The 25,831-nt window shown below is 39.8% G+C and overlaps 1 protein-coding gene across 3 annotated transcripts in view; it reads right to left on the bottom strand.

Annotated features, from left to right (window-relative positions):
- Positions 1 to 25,831, bottom strand: part of SAE2 (SUMO-activating enzyme 2) — a 151,557-nt gene that overhangs the window by 116,063 nt on the left and 9,663 nt on the right. For all 3 annotated transcript variants that reach the window (XM_089453299.1, XM_089453300.1, XM_089453301.1), the window contains 2 exons: positions 9,632 to 9,715; positions 9,222 to 9,440 (listed from right to left, as the gene is read on the bottom strand). In XM_089453299.1, the coding sequence (XP_089309425.1) occupies positions 9,222 to 9,440; positions 9,632 to 9,715 (303 nt within the window). The remainder of the gene's footprint in view (positions 1 to 9,221; positions 9,441 to 9,631; positions 9,716 to 25,831) is intronic.

Genomic DNA, 25,831 nt, shown 5'->3' on the forward strand with positions numbered 1-25,831 from the left:
ACTGGGAGCATCAGCGCAAAAGCCGGGAGAGGGTTGACGCAGAGCCAGCTAGAGGCCACACAGAAGCAGCCAGAGGCCACGCAAAGGCAGCTAAGAGCTGCGCAAAGCTTGAGGAGGGCCAGCGTGGGAGACCCAGAGGCTCCAAAGGCTTACGTAGAGCCCAGAGAGGCTGACACTGGACAAACGCTGGGCCAGAGAGGCTGACACAAACCCTAGAGGTTGACGCTAGGAGATTTTGTGGGGCAAATTGGGGTTGATATCTGTCTCTGACTAAGAGGTACTACTGTCGAGGGCATTTTCTGTTGAGTGAGCCATTTCTGGCACCCAGATTGTATTCTGAAACTGCTTAATAATAAAACCCTCAGATAGCTGCACCAGCTTTCCTGCATTAGGTTTTTCCGAGGGACATTAGTCCAAAAATAACGGTGTCACTTGTGTGCTTGTTTTTCCTTCAGTTGATGATCTGTATGTGTTGAGATTGTACTTGTATTTATTTTCAGTATTTACATGGTAAATAACTTGTTAATTAACAGAACAAGTAGGAAGAAATAAATCAGAAAGTACAGGAAGGATTTCTCACAGTTAGACTTAGAAATTCCAACATGGTATCAGAGCGTGGTTACAGATCACAAGATAACTGAGAGCATCAGCCGAGCTGAGCAGCAGCTGCAGAAACCGTTATCTCGAGTGGCAGAAGCTGTTCTTAGCGGAAAAGCAACAAGGAAGGGGTGACACAGTTCCTGCATCATCAGTTCGAGCCGGAGAGAGGATTGGCACGCGTGGCCAGGAGGTGCAGATTTTTCTGGTGTCAGGATTGCGCAGAGCCTAAAGGCTCTAACCTTCAGTTCATTGGGGCATAGGAGGCTGTGGGTAAGTTGCGGAGTGAAGCTGGTGGGCTACTGTACTCAGAACATTACCTAACAGGGCAAGACCAAGGAGGAGGGAGTTGCTGCCGAGGATTTCTAGCCAAGAAATCTGGATCAGTGGTGCAACTTCACTAATGATCAGAGTAGGGGCATCTCGACATTGGCAGAGGGGTTTCCAGGAAGGAAATCGAGGCTCAAAGGGAGTCACACCGAGAACTTCCAAGAGGGAAGTAGAGAGACTCGGAACAGTCGAATGAGGAGCAGCGAAATGGCAATGAATGGTGTAAGAGATCAGGACAAACTGGACAGAGCCTCAAACTTCGTAGTCTGGAAGGCCAGGATCTTGTCTGTTCTAGACAGGAATCATCTCAAGCACTTCACCTTGAACACGATAGCGATCCCAGTTGACCCAGATGAGAATGAAAAGTACGAGGAGGCAATGGCGAGGGCCAAGAGCATCATCCTTGACGGGGTCAAGGACCATGTAGTACCACATATTGTCAAAAGAGACACGGCAAATGCGATGTGGGAGGCCCTGATGAAATTGTATCAGCATACTTCCATGCAGAGGAAGATGCTACTAGAAAATCAATTGCGGTCATACCAGATGCAGAAGGGAGAACAGATAGACACCTTCCTCAGTCGATTGAAGGAGATCCGGGATCAGCTAACTTCCATAGGGCCACGCCGGATGAGGAGATGATGGTGAGTGTCGCATTGAACACAGTCTCAGAGGATTGGGAGGTATTTGTCCAAAGCATACTGGGCAGGTTGACCCTTCCAGATTGGGAGGAATTGTGGGCGGCTCTTCGTCAAGAAGAGATCAGAAGGCTAACCAATGCAGGAAGCAGCGGCAAGGGGGTCAGAATCAAGGAGGAAGAGGAGGATGCTGCCCTAGCATCTGAGGGAAAGCAGGAGAAACGGAAGAAGGACCGACTGCAGGCGATGAGGGACAGGATCCTTGAGGTACCCAACCTCTTGGATTATACCTAGCTACGAGAGCCCCGAAGAGGAGTAGCAGTACTGGTGGATGTCAGTAGAGAGATGCAGATGGAGCGTCAGAGGGAGCTACAGTGCAAGATTCCCAGGACATCGTGAGGCAGCAGTGCGAGATGCATAGAGTTGTTGCAGCAGCGCAAAGGTCAAAGAGGGAGCACTTGTCAACGACAGAGGGAGAGTTTCAGCATCGAAGGTGTCTCTAGCCTAACAGAGATGTCGGAGTTGGGAGGTCAGTTACTTACTTCTCAGTAACTGAGTTGCAGTGCAGCAGTTAGCAGTGGCAGTGCTATGGGCAGCACGATGCAGCATGATGAGAGGGATTGCAATGCAGATGCAGCAATGGCAATGGTAGAGCCATAGGTAGCAGCACAGATGCAGAGGGAGCTATCGTACAGATGTAGCAGTGGCAGTAACGGAGCCATGGGCAACAGTACAGGATGCAACAGCTTCAGAGGATGTTGAGCAACAGGCCTAGCATCAGCATAAGGACCGATGTCAGATGATCAGGGTGATGCTCAGTCAAGAGTATTATTAGAGCACAGTGCTCGCTAAGAGGGAGTGTTGATTTGGGGTAGCATCGGATGTGCTCTAGCCTCGAAACTTGGTGGAGAGGCTAAGGCACATGAGATCTCCCATACCCAAAAATGGTTTGAGTAAATTCTAAACATTTAGAAAGATATTAAAATAATTAATATTTTTAATGGAGTCCCTAAGTCTAAACTTGGGGAAAATAAAATATTAATGTGTATTAATATAAAAATGTGTTAGAAAGGTCCAAAAGTCAAGGATCAAGCCAAAATTAATCTTAGACGTTGATTAGGGACTTAATCTCAGCCGTTGAATTGTCAACGAGAAAAGTATAAAAGGAGGCTTAAGGGTCAATTGGAGAACACACCGAGTTGATCAAGAATTCGATTTTCTGGGGCAGGGCTTGCTGAGGAAATTGAAGGAGTGATCAGAGTTGCAGCTGAGTGGCAATGAATGCAGTAGCAAAGAGGTAGAGATAGTACTGGGAGCATCAGCGCAGAAGCCGGGAGAGGGTTGATGCAAAGCCAACTAGAGGCCACACAAAAGCAGCCAGAGGCCACGCAAAGGCAACCAGGAGCTGTGCAGAGCCTTAGGAGGGCCAGCGTGGGAGACGCAGAGGCTCCAGAGGTTGATGCAGAGCCCAAAGAGGCTGACGTTGGGCTAGAGAGGCTGACACTGGGTAGACGCTGGGCCAGACAGGCTGACGGCATGACGCAGACCCTAGAGGTTGATGCTGGGAGATTTCGTGGGGCAGATTGGGACTGATATTTGTCTCCGACTGAGAGGTACTACTGTCGAGGGCATTCTCTGTTGGGTGAGCCATTTCTAGCACCTAGATTGTATTATGAAACTGCTTAATAATAAAACCCTTAGATATCTGCACTGGTTTTCCCACGTTGGGTTTTTCCGGGGACATTAGTCCAAAAATAACAGTGTCACTTGTGTGCTTGTTTTTCCTTCAGTTGATGATCTGTATGTGTTGAGGCTGTACTTGTATTTATTTTCAGTATTTACATGGTAAATAACTTGTTAATTAACAAAACAAGTAGGAAGAAATAAATCAGAAAGTACAGGAAGGATTTCTAACAATTGGACTTAGAAATTCCAACAGCTTCATGCGGCATTGGAACATTCTCGATAACATCATTCTGGTTCAGGAGGCAATGCACTCTAGTAAAGAAGTAAGAGAAGTTGGAATGATTATCAAATTGGATATGGCAAATGCATTCAACCAGGTAATCACTCCTTTCTTTTTCTTGTTATGGTGATTTCTAAACCAATACCATGGATTAACACTTGTATTGGCTCCCCTTGGATTGCTCCATTAATTAATGGTCGTCTGGCCACCTTCTTCTCTGCCTCTAGAGGCCTTTGGTAAGGCTGCTCTCTGTCGCCTCTTCTTTATATTATCATGGCTGAAGCTTTGAGTTGTATGCTAGAAGCTGAGCGGATAGTCGGTTCTCTCCCGGGTCTTAGTCTTGCAAGGAATGTTCGGGAAATAAATCACTCTCAGTTTGCTGACGACACCCTCTTGATCGGAGGAGCCTCCCTGGCGATTGCATCAAGATTCAAAAAGATTTTGGATTGGTATCTTCTCCTTTCAAGGGGACTGATAAACAAATTGAAATGTCAATTGATTTGTTGGAATTTGTCAAGTGGAAATAGTGAAGGCAATTGCTCTCTTGATGGCTTCCCTGTGGATGCTCATCGAACCTCCTTCAAATATCTTAGGATTCCCATCTCCCTTAAGCAGGGAACAGGGGAATATTAGGATAATGTTCTTCAGAAATAAGGAAAAGGGTGCATTCCTGGGGAGTGAGATGGCTCAATTTGGTCAGGAGAGTTATCCTCATCAAATCAGTTCTCTCCTCTCTCCCGGTGTACCTCGATGTCGGTCTTTTAGCACCAACATTCATTAACCAACAGAAAACAAGTTAATTCAAAAAAAATTATGTCAAAGGAGCAAGGGCAACGATCACAAATTCCATCTTGTCAACTGGAACTTGGTAAAACAACCTAAGAATACGGGCGGATTAGCAATTAAGAATCCAAAACTTATGAAGCTAGCTCTGGGAGCAACACTGGTTTAGAGGTTCCTCTCGAACTCAAACGAGTGGTGGAAAAAGGCCTTTACAAGAAAATACTTCCACAAAAATCGTCTCATCAGACCGAAAGGAGAATTATGGGAAGGTAAAGGCTCAAAAATATGGAGATTGTGCAAAGCTTCGTCATCTCTCATTCTGAAACATCTTGGCTGGCAACCAGAAAATGAGAAACGCATCCACCTCTGGACTGATTTCTCGTCGGACCTCAATCCAAAATTCTTAAGCTGGATGGTGGCACATGGGTTTTCCTATCTAACAAATATTTCTAGTTGGGATGATCAAGGTCTGTGGTGAGGGTGGTTGCCTCTGGACATGCCCAATCACCTTCTCAAACATTGGCATTCCTTGATCAATAGTCACAAAGGGTTTTGCTCCGATCATTACAAGCAAACTTGACAATGCGCCTGGATGTATGGTAAATCCAAAAAATATTATGTTAAAGATGGCTACGCTCTCTTAATCAAGAATCCCTCCTCCCCCCTCCCATCTAAAATATGGGGGAAAATTTGGAATGGTGATGGGCTTCCTAAGATTAATATATTTTGTTGGGAATTGGTTCATAAGAAAATCCTTACGGCAGAAAATTTGAGGAAAAGGAAAATTAGCAGCCCCTCCCGCTGTGTACTATGTGGTAATTCGGAGGAAACTATCAAGCATCTATTTTGCCAATGTCCCTTTATTGTGGATACATGGAACTTTGCTTTAGCGCCCTTGGTTCCTGCCCCCCCCCCCCCCATCGTTGATGATTGGTGTGAGATGTTCATTCAATGGAAACATAAATTTCCCAATTACTTGAACTCTCTTTTAAGGCAATGTTAGATGGCAATTCCCAAATACCTATGTTGGTCGATTTGGCTTTGCTGCAATCAGGCTATCTTTTAGAACAAGTGCCACAATCCTAAAACCACAGCAATCAAAGGAATGACACTTCTCTTTGAGATTATATCTTCCAAGGGATTCGATGTTTCGGATATGAAGGACTTATCTAGCTCCGAAAAAGAGTTGCTCAGAATCTCCCTTTCTAATCTCAAAGCACCATTGTCGAAGCCTTATGTCGTCCCTTCCTTCTGTATCAGACTGAATGGGGAAGAATTTGTTGAATGGCAAAGAAAAGTCAGAAAGAGCCAACTGTATTTTGATGGAGCTTCGAAAGGTAACCTCGTGGAGGCTGGAGCGAGAGGGGTAATAGTAAACCTCGAAGAAAAGACAGAAATAAAGTTCACATGGGAACTAGGCATCGCCACGAATAATCAAGCTGAAGCTCTCTCTCTTTGGCAATTTTTGAATATTAGCGTGGCTAACGGTATCAAAAAATTGATTATCACTGGTGATTCTATGATGGTAATTCAAAAATGTTTGAAGCTCTCCAAGAATGAGAACCTCCTTAATGTTGAAGCCTCTTCAATCATTACCATGATAAATTATTTATTAAAAAAGTTTGAAAAGGTTAAAATGTTCCATGTGTTGCAGGCTAACAACCAGATGGCGGACGCACAAGCCAACATCAATGTGGCCTTAAAGCAAGGATCCTTAAGTATCAATCACTCCGTTAAAATATGTCACATTCCCTGATCCGTATTAATTTCTCCAAGTCGGCGTTGTTCAAAAGGGCTACGAGTCTGCAGCACACCAAATTGGTAGTGTTTAAGGTTAGATCCCCGATGGACCTTTGCAGCGCGTTGGGAGCTAGGGTGGTTGGTAAGGAGTTATGGAATAGGTGTGGCAGTCATAGATCGAAGATCATCTGTTGTGACAAGTGGGTGATGCGTCCTTGGTCATTTATCTGGTGTTTTAATATAGTTTCATTCATGGGGTGGGCAGAGACCATCGTAATTCGCTCCAAGCTAGTTTTGGCAGTGGAGGAGATGGAGGGTAGCTGCTACGCCATGATGCTGAATCGCTTAGCATTTATGAAGGACAAGACGGGAAGGAATGTCGGAATTAACCAGGCCATTATTTATAGCAGCTAGTTGTGAACAATAAACCAAAAGATTTTCTCAATACAAGGTAGAATCGCCACGAAGATGGCTTCTGCAAGCAACGGAAGTGGTGGGAGAACAGGGCAAGGATGCTCCGAGAATATAGAAGGTTTGGTTGACAGTTCATGCAAGCAGGTGGTGAAGGAAATTGTTAAAGATATCAATGAGAACATGGTGGTTTTGTATGCCCAATTGTCGGGACTCAGCAAAGACATGAAACTACAGCAAAAGACTATGGAGAGCATGTGCATTGACGTGATGAGTCTGCAACAAAAGGTGGAAAACATTGAAATTAAAGTGGAGACTGCAACGATCGAGGTGTTAAAGGAAGTTTTCGGATTTGGGGACAGTTATGTCCCTAATGTTGTCGATGCTGCAGTCGTTGTTGCTATTCGGGACCTGGAATCTGGAGCGGGAGGTGCTAAAGAATTGGCTAAGACAATGGAAGAAGCTTCGGGAGAAATTGACCTTGGTAGCAACGAGTAGTTGTTTCTTTTTGAGTTATATCTATGTTTTGTCGATCTATAGATTATGGCGGGGCTTTTTTGGAAATTTTACAGTATAGGCTATGTACTAAGCTCATATGTAAATAAGGTTGGTAGCAATAGGTTCCTTATTCAGTTTAAAACGATGAATATTTTTGAGAGCTTGCTCTCCAAGATTGTATGGGCCTGGCCCTTATCCAGATTATCTAATGAAAATGCTACCTGTTTCTTTAAAAAAATAATAATAATAATAACTAAACCGATATTTATATTTGTAATATTTAGATATATTACATGGATTTTGCATGTTCATATCAGCCTTTAGGGTAAATTAGTCCAAAAAATCCTCAAGTTTCCATATATAAGCAATTCAATATTTGAAAATAAAATGAATGAAATTTATGTTAGTGTCAATTAACAATAGTAGTAGGTCAATAAGCCTCACATTTACAGCGAGTCATGATGCAAGATAAATAGTGTCCAAGGAATGTCCTACCAAAAGAAAAAGGAAGAAAGCACATATTTGAACCAGAGAACCAGATAAAATAAGCTAATTTTATCATGGTCCAGAAAAGACCCAAAATGGGTCAATCGGACTCAGAAGTACAATCCAGCAGTAACATTCTAAAGGAGTGCCAAAGCATCTCCTATACGTTAAAAAAGTAAGGCATAAAATGAAAGAAGCTAAACTATTGTATGAGAAAAGTAACCAACGTTGTGACCCAAGATACAACCAGATAAGATAAAAGTCTACCTAACATCCAGTCGGTGCAAAAAAGGAGGGGGAAGAGTTAATTCCTACAACAACATCAAAAATACAGGTGGAGGTGGAAGTAAAGGAGGAAGAGGGAAAAATTGATGTTGCACGGAAGGAGCCAATATATTGTCTGATGATGCCTTCTGTGGAGAGACTAGGCCTGAAAGTGTCAGCGTGTGAAGCACTAGGAGGAATTAGAGATCAATTTGTTGAGACTCTCCTGAAACTCAAGGGTGTGGGAAAGAACCTGATGATAATAAACTGGTGTAAACAGGTGCCCTGAGGGGGCAAGCAACTAGCCTATGCCAAGAGCTGAGCTGTGATCTGCAAGGAGCTCAGGAGCTAGAACTCCTCAAAACTCTCGTGGGGGAAGCTCTAACAATTAAAGGCTGAGATAAGCCCCATCGTCTCACAGTCAGAAGTATCTTGAGTCTATGTCTGCCACTTGCTGCCACCAGCAAACTGACTAGAAGAAACAAAAAAGAAGTGATCCAACTGATTGTGTTTGTCAACAGATGTCCCTTCAAGAGCTAACACCTTTGTACTAACATTTCTCACATAAAAAGAGCTAGGCAAATCTGGTCTATACAGAGGAAGAAAGCAGAAAGAAGGTGGAACTTCATATGATCTCCTACTAAAGGGGACATCCGAAGATGAGGTGTCCCTTCAACTTAACCTTTTACAAGTGACACAGATGGCAAATAGTCTCCAACCACAAGATGTGATGATCTGTCTCAATTCAAAAAATCAGTTTACTTAACGATTAAAGAGATGTTTTTTTGAAAAATCACAAAATGATCAAGTAAATGAATTTTATTCCAAAGGCAAACTTTATAACAGAGAAGTCAAATGCCTATAATCTTGAGTAACAAAGCAAAATCAAGCTCAATAACATAACAATATATATATTAGATAGAGCTTGGTCTATTCTACAAAGAGCTTTATATATTCACAAAAATATTTCATCTACAACATACATCTATTCAAACGCACTTGTCTTATATATACAGAATAAATGTGGTCTCTGACTTATGTACTCTGATGACTCCAAATTCTACCATGTCCAGTTCTTGAGAGAAATATTTATGTAGCGTCAATAATCCAGCTATAACCGCCCAAGGCATTAGCTCAACTGGCAGTATCCAATGTTGCTCAGCATTTAGCTACTTCCATGCTAGCAGGTGCCTGGTTCAAATACGTGTAGGATAGGCCAACTAGTCTACACTGACATGTTAAAAGGGACGCCATCCACAAATGTACGGGAGCATCCCTTAGGTTTCCCCACAAGATTTATCTTGGAAAAGAAAAATCCAGCTATAACATTAACTTTGTATATTACCTAATAGTGAAAAGGAAAAAATGTTATAGGTAAATGTGAATGCTTTAGCAATGTAAACCAAATAACATGTAATTGCAAACCTAAATAATAAAAGCTTTTCAAAATATCATTACACGAGTTACAGATTGTACAATGCAAAAGTTCCATATAACACTTTCAATACCTGTCCTAAATACCCAGTAGTTCCACTTTCTACCAGAGGAACTCCTGCAGCCAAGCAAAGCCTGTTCACATGTCTGCGAGCATCCAGATTGTCCAACCCATTTAATACAACATTAAACTGCTTAAAAAAATCTACACCAAACTCCGGATCCTTGACATTGGCATGGTGTGCAGCAATCTTCATATCAGGTCTGAATTTTAAGACAGCCTCCCGTGCCACCTGCTAAGCAAAGCCTAATAAGATTTTTTTTTTATACAAAAATTCAAGAAAAGTTGCATTGCATAGATCACATCAAGTGATTTAAGATTGAACAATGAGACAAGCTAAAAACACTTAAGTTAGCATAATCATACACATTAGACATCTTTAAATAAGAGAAGTTAGAAGAAACAGCAATATTGAAACCTTACACTAGCTTTTGATTGCCCAACGTGGCATTTACGAAATAGAAATTGCCTGTTTAAATTGCTAACTTCAATTGTATCCATGTCAATCTGCAAGAAAACAAAAAAAAAGGAACAACGAAACTTTATCAATGTCTTTGAAAGGTCAAAAAGGACTGAAATAAACTAAATCTGTACAGAAGAATGAGGAGTACATAATTGATCTGTCTCCAATGTTAATCACATCAAAGGTAAAAGGTAAACTACACCCTCTAGTATCATTTGCAACAGCAACATTATGCATTATGTGTAACTAAAACTTCAATGCTGGTAAGAAAAAAAGAGCAGGTAAAAAAAAATACTATGTTAGTGTATGTAGTCTTTCATCCTCAATGAGAATGGTTTTGTTTATCAACAACAAGCCTTGGGTGAGCTTACCCTCTCTGTCCAAGTGTAGCAGAAGCTTAAAGCAAGGATCCCGCATAATAAATGCTCTAGAAAAGGTCAATGGTAATGTTAGAATTTCAAACCCTAGGTGATTAATGTCCTTATGATCTCAATCAAACAAGTAGATTGCTGAGTTTAATTAATGTTGAAATTAAATTTCATAGCATAGCATCAATCACACAATAGCTAGAAATTAAACAGCAGAAACATAAAAATTAATCCCACATATACACAAGTAATTACTCCTTCAAATCAGATTTTCATTTCTTTGAAAAAACTTACAAGGAAACCTCCACATGCTGTCCAAAACCAGCACTGTACGGATACCAAAAAAACCCTGAATTGAGCTTGTACAGCCTGTTAAAAGACCAGAAACAGCAGAAAACTGTTGTAGAACCTGCAAGACAGACAGTTTGTACAACTGTACAGACCTGTCTGTACACCAATACAGGCCGCTGTCTCGAACGGCATGCTGCCTGGGAATGCCTCTTCCCTAGCTGCCTGCACTCTTTACCTTTTTGTTTTGCTCAACTGCTCAAGTATGTGTATGCTAAAAGTCTCTACCTTGCCCTGTCTTTAAGTCACAGGTTTTGCTGAACTTGAACATTGGGTTTCGAAGTTTGGCAAGCCTTAGAACAAATTTCAAATTCAGCTCAGGTTCAGCTAGTTCAATTCAAGTTCACGCTGTTCGGTTCAACCTATTCAACATGCCCTCAGACCTTCGGACCTCCACACAGCCATCAAATGTGCGGTCAAACAAATGTTAACGAATGTGCCCTCAAACCTCCATACAGCTGTTAAATGTACACCCAAACCTAATACATATTCGTGTGAGTTGAAAAATTCAAAGGCAGGATGTGAAACCTGCGTAGCATTTTGGCCTCCGCATCAAAAATAACCAGTGAACCCTCTGGCAGGATTATGAGCTACTCCTAGGTCAACACAAACAGGGTGAAGCCCACTAGCAGGGTTATGGGTTACTCTGAGGTCAAAACAGACAGGGTGAAGCCCGCTGACAGGTTAGAGGTTTAATAATATAATGATTAATAAGTTATATTTTTACATTTTAATTTTTTATTATATTTAATATGAAAGGATAAAAATTTTAAATATATTCCACCAAAGTTACGAGTCATGACAAATATTTGGCTGACAAGTTGTGGGTTATTTATAAATTTATATTAACCATAAATTTCTAAATATCATTATTTCATGTATAAGGCATATTGTAAATTGATAAACGTTATATTTATAAAAATATTACGCACACACACATATATACACGAACTTAATGGCAAACCTCATTCGAACCTTATTGGAGAATTCAAATCAAATCAATCTTTAATTGTTATCGAAGCTGAACCGTGTAGCATAGCTGCCTTTATAGTTTCAGCAGAGAATCTACTTTATGATTTATCCTAGTCTAAGTCATGCATAAGATACAATTTTAAATTCAATTGTTAAATATACCAGCCTAGATCCATTTTAACTCTGAATCTATCAAGTGCCAAGAGGGATCAAATCTCTCAAGGTGAAAACCTTGTTTTTTAGTGCAAAAATTGAGAGATTTGATCTCTCTCAGTGCTTGATACATCCAGAGTTAAGATGGATCTAGGCTAATTTAACACACACACACACATAATGATAAATTTTATTTTTATTTTATTTCAATGACTATTAATTATTATTTTTTATTTTTTATTTTAATATTATTTTGATTTTTATGTAATTTGACCGAGTCAAAATGTTTACATAACAAAACATCACAACATCGCTTCTATAATGGGCTGGAGAGCACCACTCAGTGCAAAGACTTTCACTTTTTCTACCAAAGTGAATTACAAAATAAAATTACTTTTCCAACAATAAAATTACTTTTCGAGAGTATCTTGAACCATTTCTCGCATGTTCACACTAAACATATGTGGAAGTTCCTATCCAAGCTATATTTCTCAACACTCACTCTTAGTGAGGAAAGGATTCTATACCAATCCAAGCTTGTCTTTGGATGTGCCTCAAACTTCCTTTTCACCAAGAGCTTGGTATGAATATCAACAATAAAATTACTTTTCGAGAATACCTTGAACCATTTCTCGCATGTTCACACTAAACATATGTGGAAGTTCCTATCCAAGCTATATTTCTCAACACTCACTCTTAGTGAGGAAAGGATTCTATACCAATCCAAGCTTGTCTTTGGATGTGCCTCAAACTTCCCTTTCACCAAGAGCTTGGTATGACTATCGACTACATGTTCACCTGTGTGAATATGTTGGAGCTTCATTTATCCCTTTTGAACCTTGCCTCGAATGAAGTGATATATGATCTTGATACACTTGGTCTTGTCATGAAACACTGGATTATCAAAGTATTTGATACAACTCTATTTATCACAATAATTGAATGCAGGCTCCAACTCCTTATCAAACAATCATGCAAGTAACTTGCAAAGTCAGATAGCCTCACAACTAGCAATACTAGTTGCCATGTATTTTGCCTCCACTAAGATAAGTGCCACGGAAGTTTACTTCCTATTGAACCAGGATACCATCATTCATCCCAAGCAAAGTAGCAACAAGTTGCTTCTCCTGTCTACTGCATTGCCTGCCCAATATGGGCCTCAATAACCCAGCAACTTCACTTCACCATCTCTGAGATATCTCAAACAATACACCATGCCCCTCAACTGAGCATGTGCTTTGCTACTACCTAATCCTCTTTCCTTGGCTCCACCATGAACTGACTCAATGTGTTTCATTGCAAAATCTAAAATTTATGCTACCCAGAAGGTGTTAAAAACCTAGTTTATTATTCTTATTACTTATACACAGCAAAATTTAAATCTTCGGCTGAAAGTAATGAATAAAAACATAAATAGCACCATTCACCAAATAAAAATTCAATGGAATACAAGAGAAATCAATCACACAAATGAAAAACCCCATGTGGGGAAAATCAGTCTTCAATCTAAGGTTTTATTAATAACTTCGGCAAATTTGCTAATTGGAAATTACATAAACTACTACAACAAAACTCTGACAAATTTATCTTCACCACTGTTGATTAAATCGAATTAGGAAAACCCCATGGCTTCCTTTCTACAAATCACAATGCCTCTCCAGCAACTCACACAACTTCCCTAGTAATTTGCACTATTTTCTGGCTAACTCGCACTGCCTCTGAAAAACTCACGTAGCCTTTGGAAACTCGTTCTGGCAACTCACACTAGCTAATCTGGCAATTTGCATTGCCTCCGAAAAATAACTCGACCTTCTCTGCACATAATAAACTAGCCAGTAAAACTTCCTCTAAAACTCAAAAGTTGGAAGTCTTCTCGGATGAAGAATAAACCCTACAAATCTTTGCTCAATTACTATTGTTGAAACCTTCCTGGTGTCTTACTGAAAACTCATTCAACTCGACTTGCTTGATGTGTCTCCAAAGTTGCCCATTGACTTCCCTTTATAATCTCTCATTCACAAATGAATGGCCACAATTAGAAGTTAACTTGATCCAATCGATGGCTAAGATCAACTTAGAAACTTTCTACAAGCTTCTAGAAACAAATCAATCTTATCCCAACTAATGTCAATTAATTATCCACTTTCCTAAGTTTTAACTTAGGAAATATTTAAAAAATCACTAATTGACTTAATTAACACATTTTCCCTAGGTGAAACTTAGGAAAAATTACATGAGCTTGGAGATAATTAATTCCTCTGAAAAACTCACGTAGCCTCTGGAAACTCGTTTTGGCAACTCGTACTGCCTCTAGCAACTCACACTAGCTAATTTAGCAATTTGCATTGCCTCCGGAAAAATAACTCGGCCTTCTCTGCGCACAATAAACTGGCAGGTAAAACTTCCTCTTAAACTCAAAAGCTGGAAGTCTTCTCAGATGAAGAACAAACCCTACAAATATTTTCTCAATTATTGTTGTTGAAACCCTCCTGTTGTCTTACTGAAAACTCGCTCAACTCAACTTACTTGATGTGTCTCCAAAGTTGCCCATTGACTCCCCTTTATAATCTTTCATTCACAAATGAATGGCCACAATTAGAAGTTAACTTGATCCAATCGATGGCTAAGATCAACTTAGAAACTTTCTACAAGCTTCTAGAGGCAAATCAATCTTATCCCAACTAATGTCAATTAATTATCCACTTTCCCTAAGTTTTAACTTAGGAAATATTTAAAAAATCACTAATTGACTTAATTAAGACATTTTCCCTAGGTGAAACTTAGGAAAAATTACATGGGCTTGGAGATAATTAATTCCTCTATGTTCCTAGCCTCAATGACACCTCTCAAGGCTAGAACACCTGTTTGAGCTACAATATTTAACACTCCCTCTTAGCGAGGAAGGTGTTCTCCACAACACCCAACTTATCCCTAAAGAAAACAAACTTTCATTTATTCAAGGCCTTCGTCAAAATGTCTGCCACTTGTTAATCTGTAGGCACATACTATAGTCAAACTAATCCACATTGTACACAATCCTTGATGAAATGGTATCTGATGTCAATATGTTTCGACCAGCTATGAAATACTGGATTCTCAAGTAGCTTGACGCAACTCTGATTGTCACAGTGAATGATGGTCGACTCTATCTCTTGACCAAACAGTGCCACTAGCAACTTTCGAAGCCATATGGCCTCACATGTTGCCATGCTCGCTACCATGTACTTTGCCTCTGTAGAGCTTAATGCAACAAGCTACTGCTTCCTGTTGTAGCAAGGGCCAACCCCTGATCCCATGTTGAAGTAACATCCTGAAGTGCTTCTCCAATCCACTACATTACTTGCCTACTCTGCATCAATGTAGCCAATCAACCTGACACTGTCACCCTGAGTATATTTCAACCCATACTCAATTGTACCTTGTAGATATCGCAGCACATGTTTTGTTGTTGTCCAATGCACTCTCTTTTCTCCACCATGAATTGACTTGCAAAGCAAATGTCCAGCCTTGTGTTGATCAAATACATGAGAGAGCCAATAAGCTATCTATATAAGGTGGGGTCCATTGCCTCCTGCTTTGATGCATCAATCTTCCTCCAATTGGTTATCATAGGTGTGGACATGGGTCTACAATCCAACAGCCTAAATTTCTTCAAGATCACCAAAGCATATCTCCCTTGACCAAGAAAGATTTCCCCATCTATCTACAACACTTCGAGACATAGAAAATAGTGCATCAACCCCAAGTCCTTCATCTCGAACTTTGTTGCTAAGTCCCTCTTGCAATCTTCTATGAAACTTGGTGACCCAATGAAAAATAGATCATCCACATACAAAACGAAAATCAATAGTTCACCTCCAACTATAAGATAGTAGAGGTTTGAATCTACCTCACTATTCACAAAGCCCATCTCCTGCATGTAGTTATCAATACGACCATACCATGATTTGGGAGCTTGCTTGAGTCCATATCGCTCTCTTTAACCTCCTCTTTTATGACTTCATTCAGGAATGCCATCTTGACATCCATTTAATGAATCTACCATCCCATTTGCGTTGTAAGTGAAATCATGACCCTAATGGAAATATACCTAGCCATGGAAGCAAACGTCTCCACATAAAATATTCCCTCTTTTTAATAGAATCCCTTGGCCACAAACCTAACTTTGAATTTGTCTATGCCGCCATCTGTAGTGTGCTTGATCTTACAAATCCAGCGAGAACCAACCACAATATTGTCCAATGGTTTAGGCACCACCTCCTAAACATCATTCAACATGATGCAGTTGTACTCCTCCACCATAGCATCCTGTCACACCTGATGTTGTGCAACCTCTTCATAGCTAGAAGGCTCACTATCAATGAGCTAACTCATCAACACCTTGTAACTTGAATATCTCTCTGGTGGTCTTTTGTGCCTGATGCTCGATCTAGGAGCTCCTGCAAACTCTTGTGCATCTCTCAATGTCTGAAGCACCTCGTGATTCCTTCTCCCACTTGTAGTGGGTGGAGCTTCAAGCTCCTCATCATGTTGTTGTTCCACATGTTACGAACCCTCCTCAACACCTATATTGTGCCCATACTAGTTATTGTACTGGTACTTGTGCCCTGAGGTTGATATTGTTGTTCAACCCTTAGAGCTTCATCTTGTTGACTTTGATCAACTACTCGAAACTCGTAAGATCTCCTGAAGGCTTTCTCCTTCTGAAACATAACGTCCCATCTCATGATGATCTTCCTACTTGTTGGAATATAGATCTTGTATGCCTTGGATGTTTCACTATAACCAATGAAATACCCCTTCTCTGCAATTGAATCCAGCTTGGTGTGTTTCTCGACTAGAACGTGACAATAGTGGTACTGCCAAAAATCTTGAAATGACCAACTTCTGGGTTCTTCCCTATAAATGCCTCCTCAAGTGTCATCTTTCCCAAGACCTTATGTCGGACCCTATTTTGAATGTAAACTACTATGCTACATGCTTTTGCCCAAAGATATCTAGGCATGTCTTGATCATATAGCATGGCCCTTGTTGCTCCAACTATCATTCTATTCTTTCGTTCTGCAACCCCATTTTGTTATGGGTTGTATGGAGTTATCCATTCTTTCTTGATTCCCTCCTTGGCACAGATTTCCTTGAAGATTTTCTCAATATACTCACCCCCATTGTCTGTACGAAATACCTTTATCTTCTTTCCTATCGAGTTCACCACAAGAACCTTAAACTCTAGGAAGCTACTGAAGATTTCATCTTTTAACTTCAAGAAATAAATCCAGGTCTTCCTAGAGAAGTCATCAATAAAGGTCACAAAATACTCATAATCCCTAAGAGACTTAGTGCACAATGGCCCACAACTATCATAATGTATCAAATCTAGAACACCCTTGGTTCTACTGTCACTCCTTGGAAATGTTGCTTTTGAAAACTTCGCAAGTAAGCATCCTCTACATACATCATCATGATTGTACTCACTTCTAGAATACCTATTGTTGTTGCCGCCTAGCACACACCTAAGTTAGTGAGAAAAAGCCCTTAACCCCACAAGGTGTGGTTTGGTGGAAAAACTAAGAGATAGGGTTGTCACCGATTGCCTACTCTTTCTGTTAAAGCTCTCTCCTAGGTAAGCTAAGAGGGGTGGTCCCTAATGAAAGGTTATATGATATGAATTTCTAGGAGATTAAGTTAAGTGGAGTGTTTGTCAAAAATAACTTGTTTTCAAGAATTAAGCAAGCATATGAATAAATGAGCAAATTTCAATGATATATTCAAAGTATTAGACCAGTCTTCAAGTAAATAATAATAGCTTGCCCAAAAAATTAAATCAAGATACAATGATAGACAATCCTGCAAAATCAAATGTTAGACCAAAATGAGCATATAATATCAATTGCAACTATAAAAGAGATAGTACTTGAAAGTAAACGCTCAAAAGACAAGATAATGACATCATTTACACATGAGCAAAATGACCATCAAAGCAACAAATATATGAAATAACTTGAAATATAGTTGCACCAATGAAGGATATTCCAAGTACAAGAAAGTTAATTGTTGCAAAACTAAAAGATCCAAACACTTGCACTATAAAGCAAATGTTTCTTGAGAAAATGATGATATTCGCAAATATGACTCAAATCAATTCAAGATAGCATATATAGGAGAGTTGCATTGCAAGTAAAGTGAAATTGTGATGTAGAGATGGCTCTTGGTTTATTTTATTAATTGTATTCTAAAACAAAGTTTCAATTGAACTGCAGTCCCAAAAACTCATCATCGCCCGGAAATCTGGATCTCACAATGAGTCAATAGGGGTGGAGGGTCCCTAAAGTCTATACAACCAACTTAAGTTGGAGGTTAATTTTTGGAAATGCTAATTAGTAATCAAATGAGCCTAAATAAGATGCTTGAGTAAATGTTGTAGTATTGGTGCTTGAGTATAATGGACAATGCTTAAGTAAAAATACCAATATCTTCAAACGGAAATGAAAATGAAAGTTCACAAGTCCACAATTGCTTTGCAAGAAATAGAGTCGGTGCCAAATTGCTTCAACACAAGAATGTTCAATAATAACCAAGATGCCACATAAATTAAATTTGACAATGATAAAGCAAAATGCTCAAGAGACTTGTGAAACCAAGATGGCTAAATTAAACCAGTTTAAGCTTGTCAATTGTGTAAAATACTTGCTTTCTTTTAAAAAAAGGATATTGCATGTGTTGTAATAGAAGCTCAATGCAAGCACTCAAGAAATTAAAATAAACAAATGTCAAACTTGTGCTAAAATGAAAATGGATGTGAGTACCATGTCAGAAATTAATCATGCATGAGTGAAATGAAATTAGCAAACAAGAACTAGAGTAACTAAACTAAGATGATTAGTTCACCCACAAGCAAAGATCCTCCCTCTAAACGGGGAGAAGGGATACCATGGGAAAAATCCCAAGCTCTCTCACAAGAAAATTTAGGGTTTTATTAGTGAATAGTTACAATGAAAAGAGACCTCTCAAGGGACTTCGAAAAGAAAGAAGATCTTTACAAAATTTGTGTTTGTGATGCACTAGACTTCCTCCTTAGATGCCCAAAGTAATTGGCAAATGAATGGCATAAATAAAAGACCTTTAAAGCCTGCAAACTTGGAGAAATGTTTACATGTAAAAATCAGATCGTGAAACTCCCCAAATCTACCCAATGTGTGGACTATTTTGGTATTCACCAATCAGCCACTTCACAATCACAATGCATGCAAGAGGAGAGAGGCTGAGCCTCCCCTAGCTCTCGACCCTTGAGAAAAAAAAAATAACAACCCTCACAACAGCCCACAACCTCCCTTGAAAACTAGTCTTGATGTGAGAACCCAAGGTCCTACACACAACTTGTTAAAAGTTTCAAACAATGAATCTCGCAAGCTACCAGAAGAACAAGTTAGAGAGGGTTGCAAAACAAACCAAGTGTTAGTTATGAAATTAATCAAGAAATTACAAATGTATATGTACAATAGTCTACAAAAGCTAAGCTAAAAAGTATGAGTAAACTCTCCTCCTTGCTTAAGCCATAATTTGGCTCTAAAATAGCAAGATTATAGCAAATGAAGCACAATATTTTGAGAAATAAATATTAAATGGATTATGCTTGAGATATGAGCCCAAAGCCCAAAAGAAATCCCTACAAGACAAATTCGAAAGATGAGGCTTTGGAAATTGACAAATGTGGGTTCTCCTTGAGTATTTCAAGAGTGGGTTGGTTCCTCTGAGAACTTCCCCTCATGCTTGAAGCTTGATCCAAAAAAATATTTTCTACACAACTTCACATAGACAAATTAGATCCATATGGATTTAATCACATGCAATGATGAGAAAATTTTAGAGATATATTGGACATCAACTAAAGCATTCTCTATCTAGAGCAAGTAAATAATCCTTATGCTAATGTAAAATAGCTAGTTATACATCAACACAACTTGAAAAGCATAACGGAAATAATAACATAATGAAATAAGTAGAAAGACAAAAGCAAGAATATCAAGATATTATCATACAAAAGGAGAAGAACTCAAATGTAACCCTAATGTCTTTTGTATTAATTTGCAAAAGAGTGTACAATCCAACAAAGTATCATCAAGCCCAATAGCTCGTATTAATCATTCATAGTGAGAGCCCATAGCTCTATTATATAGAAACTTGGGAGTCAATCCCAAGGCAAATGGTGACAATCCCAAGACAAATAGGTGACAATGCCAATGTTTTTTCATGCAAATTTAAATTTCCCAAGTGGCAACTTTATTTCTTCCTTAGAGGCCCACACAATCCTTGATGAAGAAGCTCAAATTAGATGAGAGGACATGTGGGAGAGTGAAGTGGAGTGGTAGGAGACCACTCTCTACCTCACTCGAGTAAACTCTAATTCAATCTCAAGTCAACTCATGATATCACCTTGAAGCTCAACTTAACTTCCTCAAATCGTGGATCTTGTCACTGGAACTTGTTGTCCTCTCAACAAATAATTTGATTTGCTCGATTTGTGGCTTATGTGGAGTCCACATCACTTGGTAACTCAACTTTGACCTTTAGATGAATTTCCACCTCATTTCCACATCATTTGAGCATGTGTGGATATTTATTTTTCTCCATTTATTTAATTGTTGGGCTAATTTATTGCCACATTTTCCACAAAACTTAGGAAAAATGGGTTTTGAGGGTCTAGAACTTATTTTTTACCCCTCAAAGTGTGTCATAGTAGAAAGTTGAGGGTGAAAGGTGTAATTTTGAGCACACATACTCCATACAACTTCTCTAAACATCACTTATTACATTTTACATTCAAATTTCCACCCTGCGGGAAATTTAAAAAATTAAAAAATTGACCCCTAGACCTAATCAAATTCCACGAAATTTTACGAGTGATCTAGTATGGTAATATACAATGACTCTAGACACTAGGACTCACCCAAGGCCTCATCATCAAGCCGCACTCTGACTTTGGGGTTATGCTTGGAGGAAAAACTCAATTAATTATTAAGTCCCCATAAGCACCTAATAATTAACCATGTGAAAAAAACCTCCCAAATAACCATGTGAAAAAACCTCCCAAAGTAGACTCACTTGATGACAAAGTCCCAAGTTACCTAGACCTATTATATGACTCAACTCATCATACTAACATCACTTTACATCATCCCTGTAGGGCTTCTGGAATCTAAGTACAATAGAAGAAGATGAGAAGGAGAAGTTAGAGTTAAAAAACTCTGATGATATATGAACTTTGATGGTACATGAAGCCTCTGACATATCCTCAAGCATGGATTCATTAAATCTTCAAGTACATTTAAGTAGTCAACACCTGTCATGGTCTCTTTGAGCAACTTAAGTGCTCCATAATGGATATGACCCATCCACCTATACCATAGTTCCCCCATATCTCTGCTACTGCTAACCAATGCCTTTGGAGCATTTAGCTGCAACTTGTACAGCTTGTTGCTTCTCACCCCAATCTCCTTTACTAATTTCCAATCCTGGTGTTTTAGATACACCTTTTGTCCTGCAAAGTCTACATCATTCCCCTTGTCATGAAGAGCAAAAACTGAAATCAGGTTCATTCCCATACCTAGCACATGCAACACATCTGTAACATGGATATTTTTGCCCGACTCCCTCTGAAATGTGATTGTCCCTCTCCCAACTGGAGTACACTTGGACTTGTTTCCCATTTGTATCTGGAAGCATATCTCCTCTACTTTGTAGCTGGAGAAATATTCTCTAACTCTTGTCATGTGACATGACGCCCCACTATCAATGTACCAGACTCCTATGGTGGTCGAGCTAGATAGGCAAGCTATGAGAGCGAACTCATCTTCAAGTCTTGAAGACAGTTCATCAATGTTTGTTGAAGTTGTTGTCTGTTGTTGCTTCTTCTTTTCACCCTTCTTTTTGTTCGAACATTGACTGACATAGTGTCCTTGTTGACCACAGCGAAAACACTTGATTTTACTCGTATCTTTCTTTCTCTTCTCTCCCTTGGAGTTAGGCCCTTTGCTTGAGCTTTTCTTGTGTTTGCCATTTCCTACAAGAGCAACATTCTCGTCATCCTCATCCTTCCGACCTTTACTGTTGCCTCCATTGGCAAGGTTCAACCTAAGCTCTTCCTGAGTGAAATCGCTCCAAAGACGATCCGAACCAGGCAAGTCTTGACATCCATTAATCACTTGGACAAAGACATCCCACTGCTTTGAGAACCCATTCAACGCAATTCTCACGAGCTCGTCATCATATATTTTCTCTTTGACAACTGCTAACTCGTCTTTGACTTGTTTGACCCTGGTGAGATAACTGACAATGCCTTCTCCCTTGTTTTGTCCGGTGTTTCATAGCTTCTCTCTAAGGATCAATTTCCTTTCATAGTTGCACTCTGGAACATCGTCAAGATGGCATCTCACATCTTCTTACAAGTATCCAATTCTGCAAAATGGGGAACAATATGATCTTTAACCCCTTCTTGGATAATATGCCTAGCTTTGGCATCCTCCTTGCAATAGGTTGGTAACTGCTTTAGATCTATATATACGGGAACAACAAACATTGCATATTCCTTCAATCCATGCTCCTCCAGCAACAAAGTATCATGGATTTCCAAATACCAAAGTTTGATGCACCATCAAGTCTATCTTGATCCCTCAAACTAGTTGAAGCCATTTCTGAAACCCTCGAACAATAAACCCCAATAAATTTGAAGAGATATGAAAATCGGCCTATGTGAAAACCTTTGATTTCTCTTTCAAAACCCCCAGGCTCAAATTAACAATAACCTCAGTGCTTCAATGTTTTGACACCATGTGAAATTCCTGCTACATAGAAGGTGTTATTAACCTAGTTTATTATTCCTATTACTTATACACAACAAATTTAAATCTCCAACTGAAAGTAATGAATGAAAACATAAATAACACCATTCACTAAATAAAAATTCAGCATAATACACAAGAAATCAATCACACAAATGACACAAGTATTTTTCGGCAAACGCCCCTGGAAAAACCCTAATGTGGGAAAACCAATCTTCAATCTAAGGGTTTTATTATTGACTTCAACAAATCCACTAATTGGAAATTACATAAATTGTTCCAGCAAAACTCCGACAAATTTATCTTCACCATTGATGATCAAATAGAACTAGGAAAACACCACGGCTTCCCTTCTGCAAATTGCACTGCCCCTCCGGCAACTTGTACAACCTCCTCAGCAATTCGCATTGCCTCTTGACTAACTCGCACAGCCTCCCGACAAACTCGCACTGCCTCTGTAAATCTCACACAACCTCTAGAAACTCGTTATGGCAACTCGCACCAGCTAATCTAGCAATTCACACTACCTCTGGGAAAATTCACACTGCCTCCAAAAATAACATAACCTTCTCTACACACAATAAACTATCCAGCAAAACTCCCTTTGAAACTCAAAAGTTGGAAGTCTTCTCGGATGAAGAATAAACCCTGCAAAACTTTCCTCAATTACTATTGTCGAAACCATCCTAGTGTCTTACTAAAAACTCACCCAACTCAACTTACTCGATGTGTCTCCAAAGCTACCCATCGACTTCCCTTTATAATCTCTCATTCACAAATGAATGGCAATGATTAGAAGTTAACTTGATCCAATCGATGGCTAAGATCAACTTAGAAACTTTCTACAAGCTTCTAGAGGCAAATTGATCTTATCCCAACTAATGTCAATTAATTATCCACTTTCCCTAAGTTTTAACTTAGGAAATATTTAAAAAATCACTAATTGACATAATTAAGACATTTTCCCTAGGTGAAACTTAGGAAAAATTACATGAGCTTGGAAATAATTAATTCCTCTGAAAAACTCACGTAGCCTCTGGAAACTCGTTTTGGCAACTCGTACTGCCTCTAGCAACTCACACTAGCTAATTTAGCAATTTGCATTGCCTCCGGAAAATAACTCGGCCTTCTCTGCGCACAATAAACTGGCAGGTAAAACTTCCTCTTAAACTCAAAAGCTGGAAGTCTCTCGAATGAAGAACAAACCCTACAAATATTTTCTCAATTACTGTTGTTGAAACCCTCCTGTTGTCTTACTGAAAACTCGCTCAACTCAACTTACTTGATGTGTCTCCAAAGTTGCCCATTGACTCCCCTTTATAATCTTTTATTCACAAATGAATGGCCACAATTAGAAGTTAAATTGATCCAATCGATGGCTAAGATCAACTTAGAAATGCATCAATCCAATATCTTTCATCATGAACTCAACTGTTGTGTTTGCTTTGCACCCTGTAAAGAGCTTCTCTGAACCAATCAAAAACTCATCTACATCTAGTACCAATTTCCAAAATAGGCAAATCAATTTGAACAAAGATATAATATAAGTTAGAATCAGCTCACTTTTAATGGAGCCCATACTCTACAAATATCCATCAATCCTAGAATACCATGCTCTTAATGCCTACTTAAGCACATACAAGGCTTTCTTAAGCACTCACACATGAGACTTGTTACCCACCACCTGTGGGTGACACCCATAGGAGAATTTTTTCTCCTATATTGTCTTTAGCCGGCAGCCAGCAACCCCTTGCAGCCACCAGATAACTCGATGTGCCATCATCTCTGCCACTTGAGCTAGTCATTACACATGCTTGCCCATCTGTCATGATAGTATATTTAAAGGTGGGCTTCCAATCCGGAAGGTATGGATTTCATTATGTGGTTGGGTATTTTTGCTTACTTATCATCGACACTTCTAGGCATGGATTAGTGGAGGGATTCAGCAGAAAGAATGGGCTTGGTTTGTACTCCTGTCCCCTTGTCCAACTTGATGGTTTGCCTTGTATCCTAATCCCGTGGGATCTCCTTTATTGGCTACTAGCTTTAAGAGTACTACATGGGGAATCCTGATTTTGGTTGTGTGGTCCCGCCCTCCCAACACCACATACATCACTCCCCTCCGCTCATTATAAGCCCTCTCCACATATTTCCCATTTGGGTCTACTATTGTCCATTGGATCCACAAGGAGTTGACCTTCCCCTCCCCTTGTCCACACTTTGGGTCGGGCCTAACACGATGCCCCGAGGGTTGATGCAGCTAAAAAGAAAGTCAAAAGCATAATTTGGCCACTTACAACAGGAAATGTACCATAAAATGCAAAAGATGGCCAAGACATAAAAATTTAACACATGGACAAAAGCTAAGCATGAGCTCTACCCCTTATCATGGCAATCACCCTAGTTCCTAGGGCCCTTATGTGAGCCCCCTGCATCACTAAGGATGCCCAAGATTGTCCCAACCCCTAGTGTGCAATGAACTACCCAACCTTAAGGGGGTATTCACGGCTATATCATTTACATCATGCTTTCATTCCCTGGAGCCCCGAACAGTTATAAAAAGAAAAATCAATAAAAGGCAAAAGGCATATGAAGAAAGGTGGAAAAAAAAGGATGGGGTAACTCATCTACCACAATTGTTCCCTCCAGCATCTATACATCCATGTGTGGGCCGTCCTCATTATAACTACCCTTGTACCATGGCATGTGGCATAGAGCCTTCCCCTACTACCCCACTCTGTTCCATTATCATTTCACAAGACACCTGCCATTTGATGAATGTACCATGGACTTGTCATTCGCTTAAAGGTTGAAACCACCTAATAGGGTCCTTTATTAACCTCCTTCTTGAACCTAGACACACTTGTACATTCTAAAGCCCATTATGGAAGGGCATGCCACTATGAAGTGCCCACTTGGTTCCATGATTTGTAAGCTCATTTGCTCAATTGCACTAATGAAATTGTTGCATTGGAAGGTGAGGAGACGCATTGGATCTTATATATAGGATTGCAGGTGGGTCTTCATCTTGGGCTTTGGTCTCCCTATACAGGGCTCAAACCCCCAGAGGGTTATATCGACATTTATACGGTGTGCGTTGAGAACCATGGGCCTCCACTATAGCAGAGAGCAAATAGCCATGCCATGGGATCCTTCAACACCATTCATTGCTCGCTCGTGTCCAACTTATTTGATGATGATGATGTACCTGGACCACCTTGCCCAGTGGGCTACACACTTGGTAGTTGATCCAAGACCCAGATGGAGTTTTGTCTCACCATGGGAAACAAGGGAGGGTTTGCATCATTGTTCTAGCCTTTTGCAAATGGGATACATGCTTGTTCGTTTCAGTTGGAGACCCCTGAGGATGCTTTTGTGCCCCCACAGCCACTTGGGAGCACCACAAGTCATTTGCTTAGAGATCAAGAACCCCTTCATCATTGTTAATGGAGCTTTCGTATTCATTATGGCACATGAGGGACTT

This window comes from Pinus tabuliformis, chromosome X, assembly GCF_031772625.1.
Source record: "Pinus tabuliformis cultivar Carrire ecotype Pingquan chromosome X, CPIR1, whole genome shotgun sequence".
NCBI lineage: Eukaryota > Viridiplantae > Streptophyta > Pinopsida > Pinales > Pinaceae > Pinus > Pinus tabuliformis.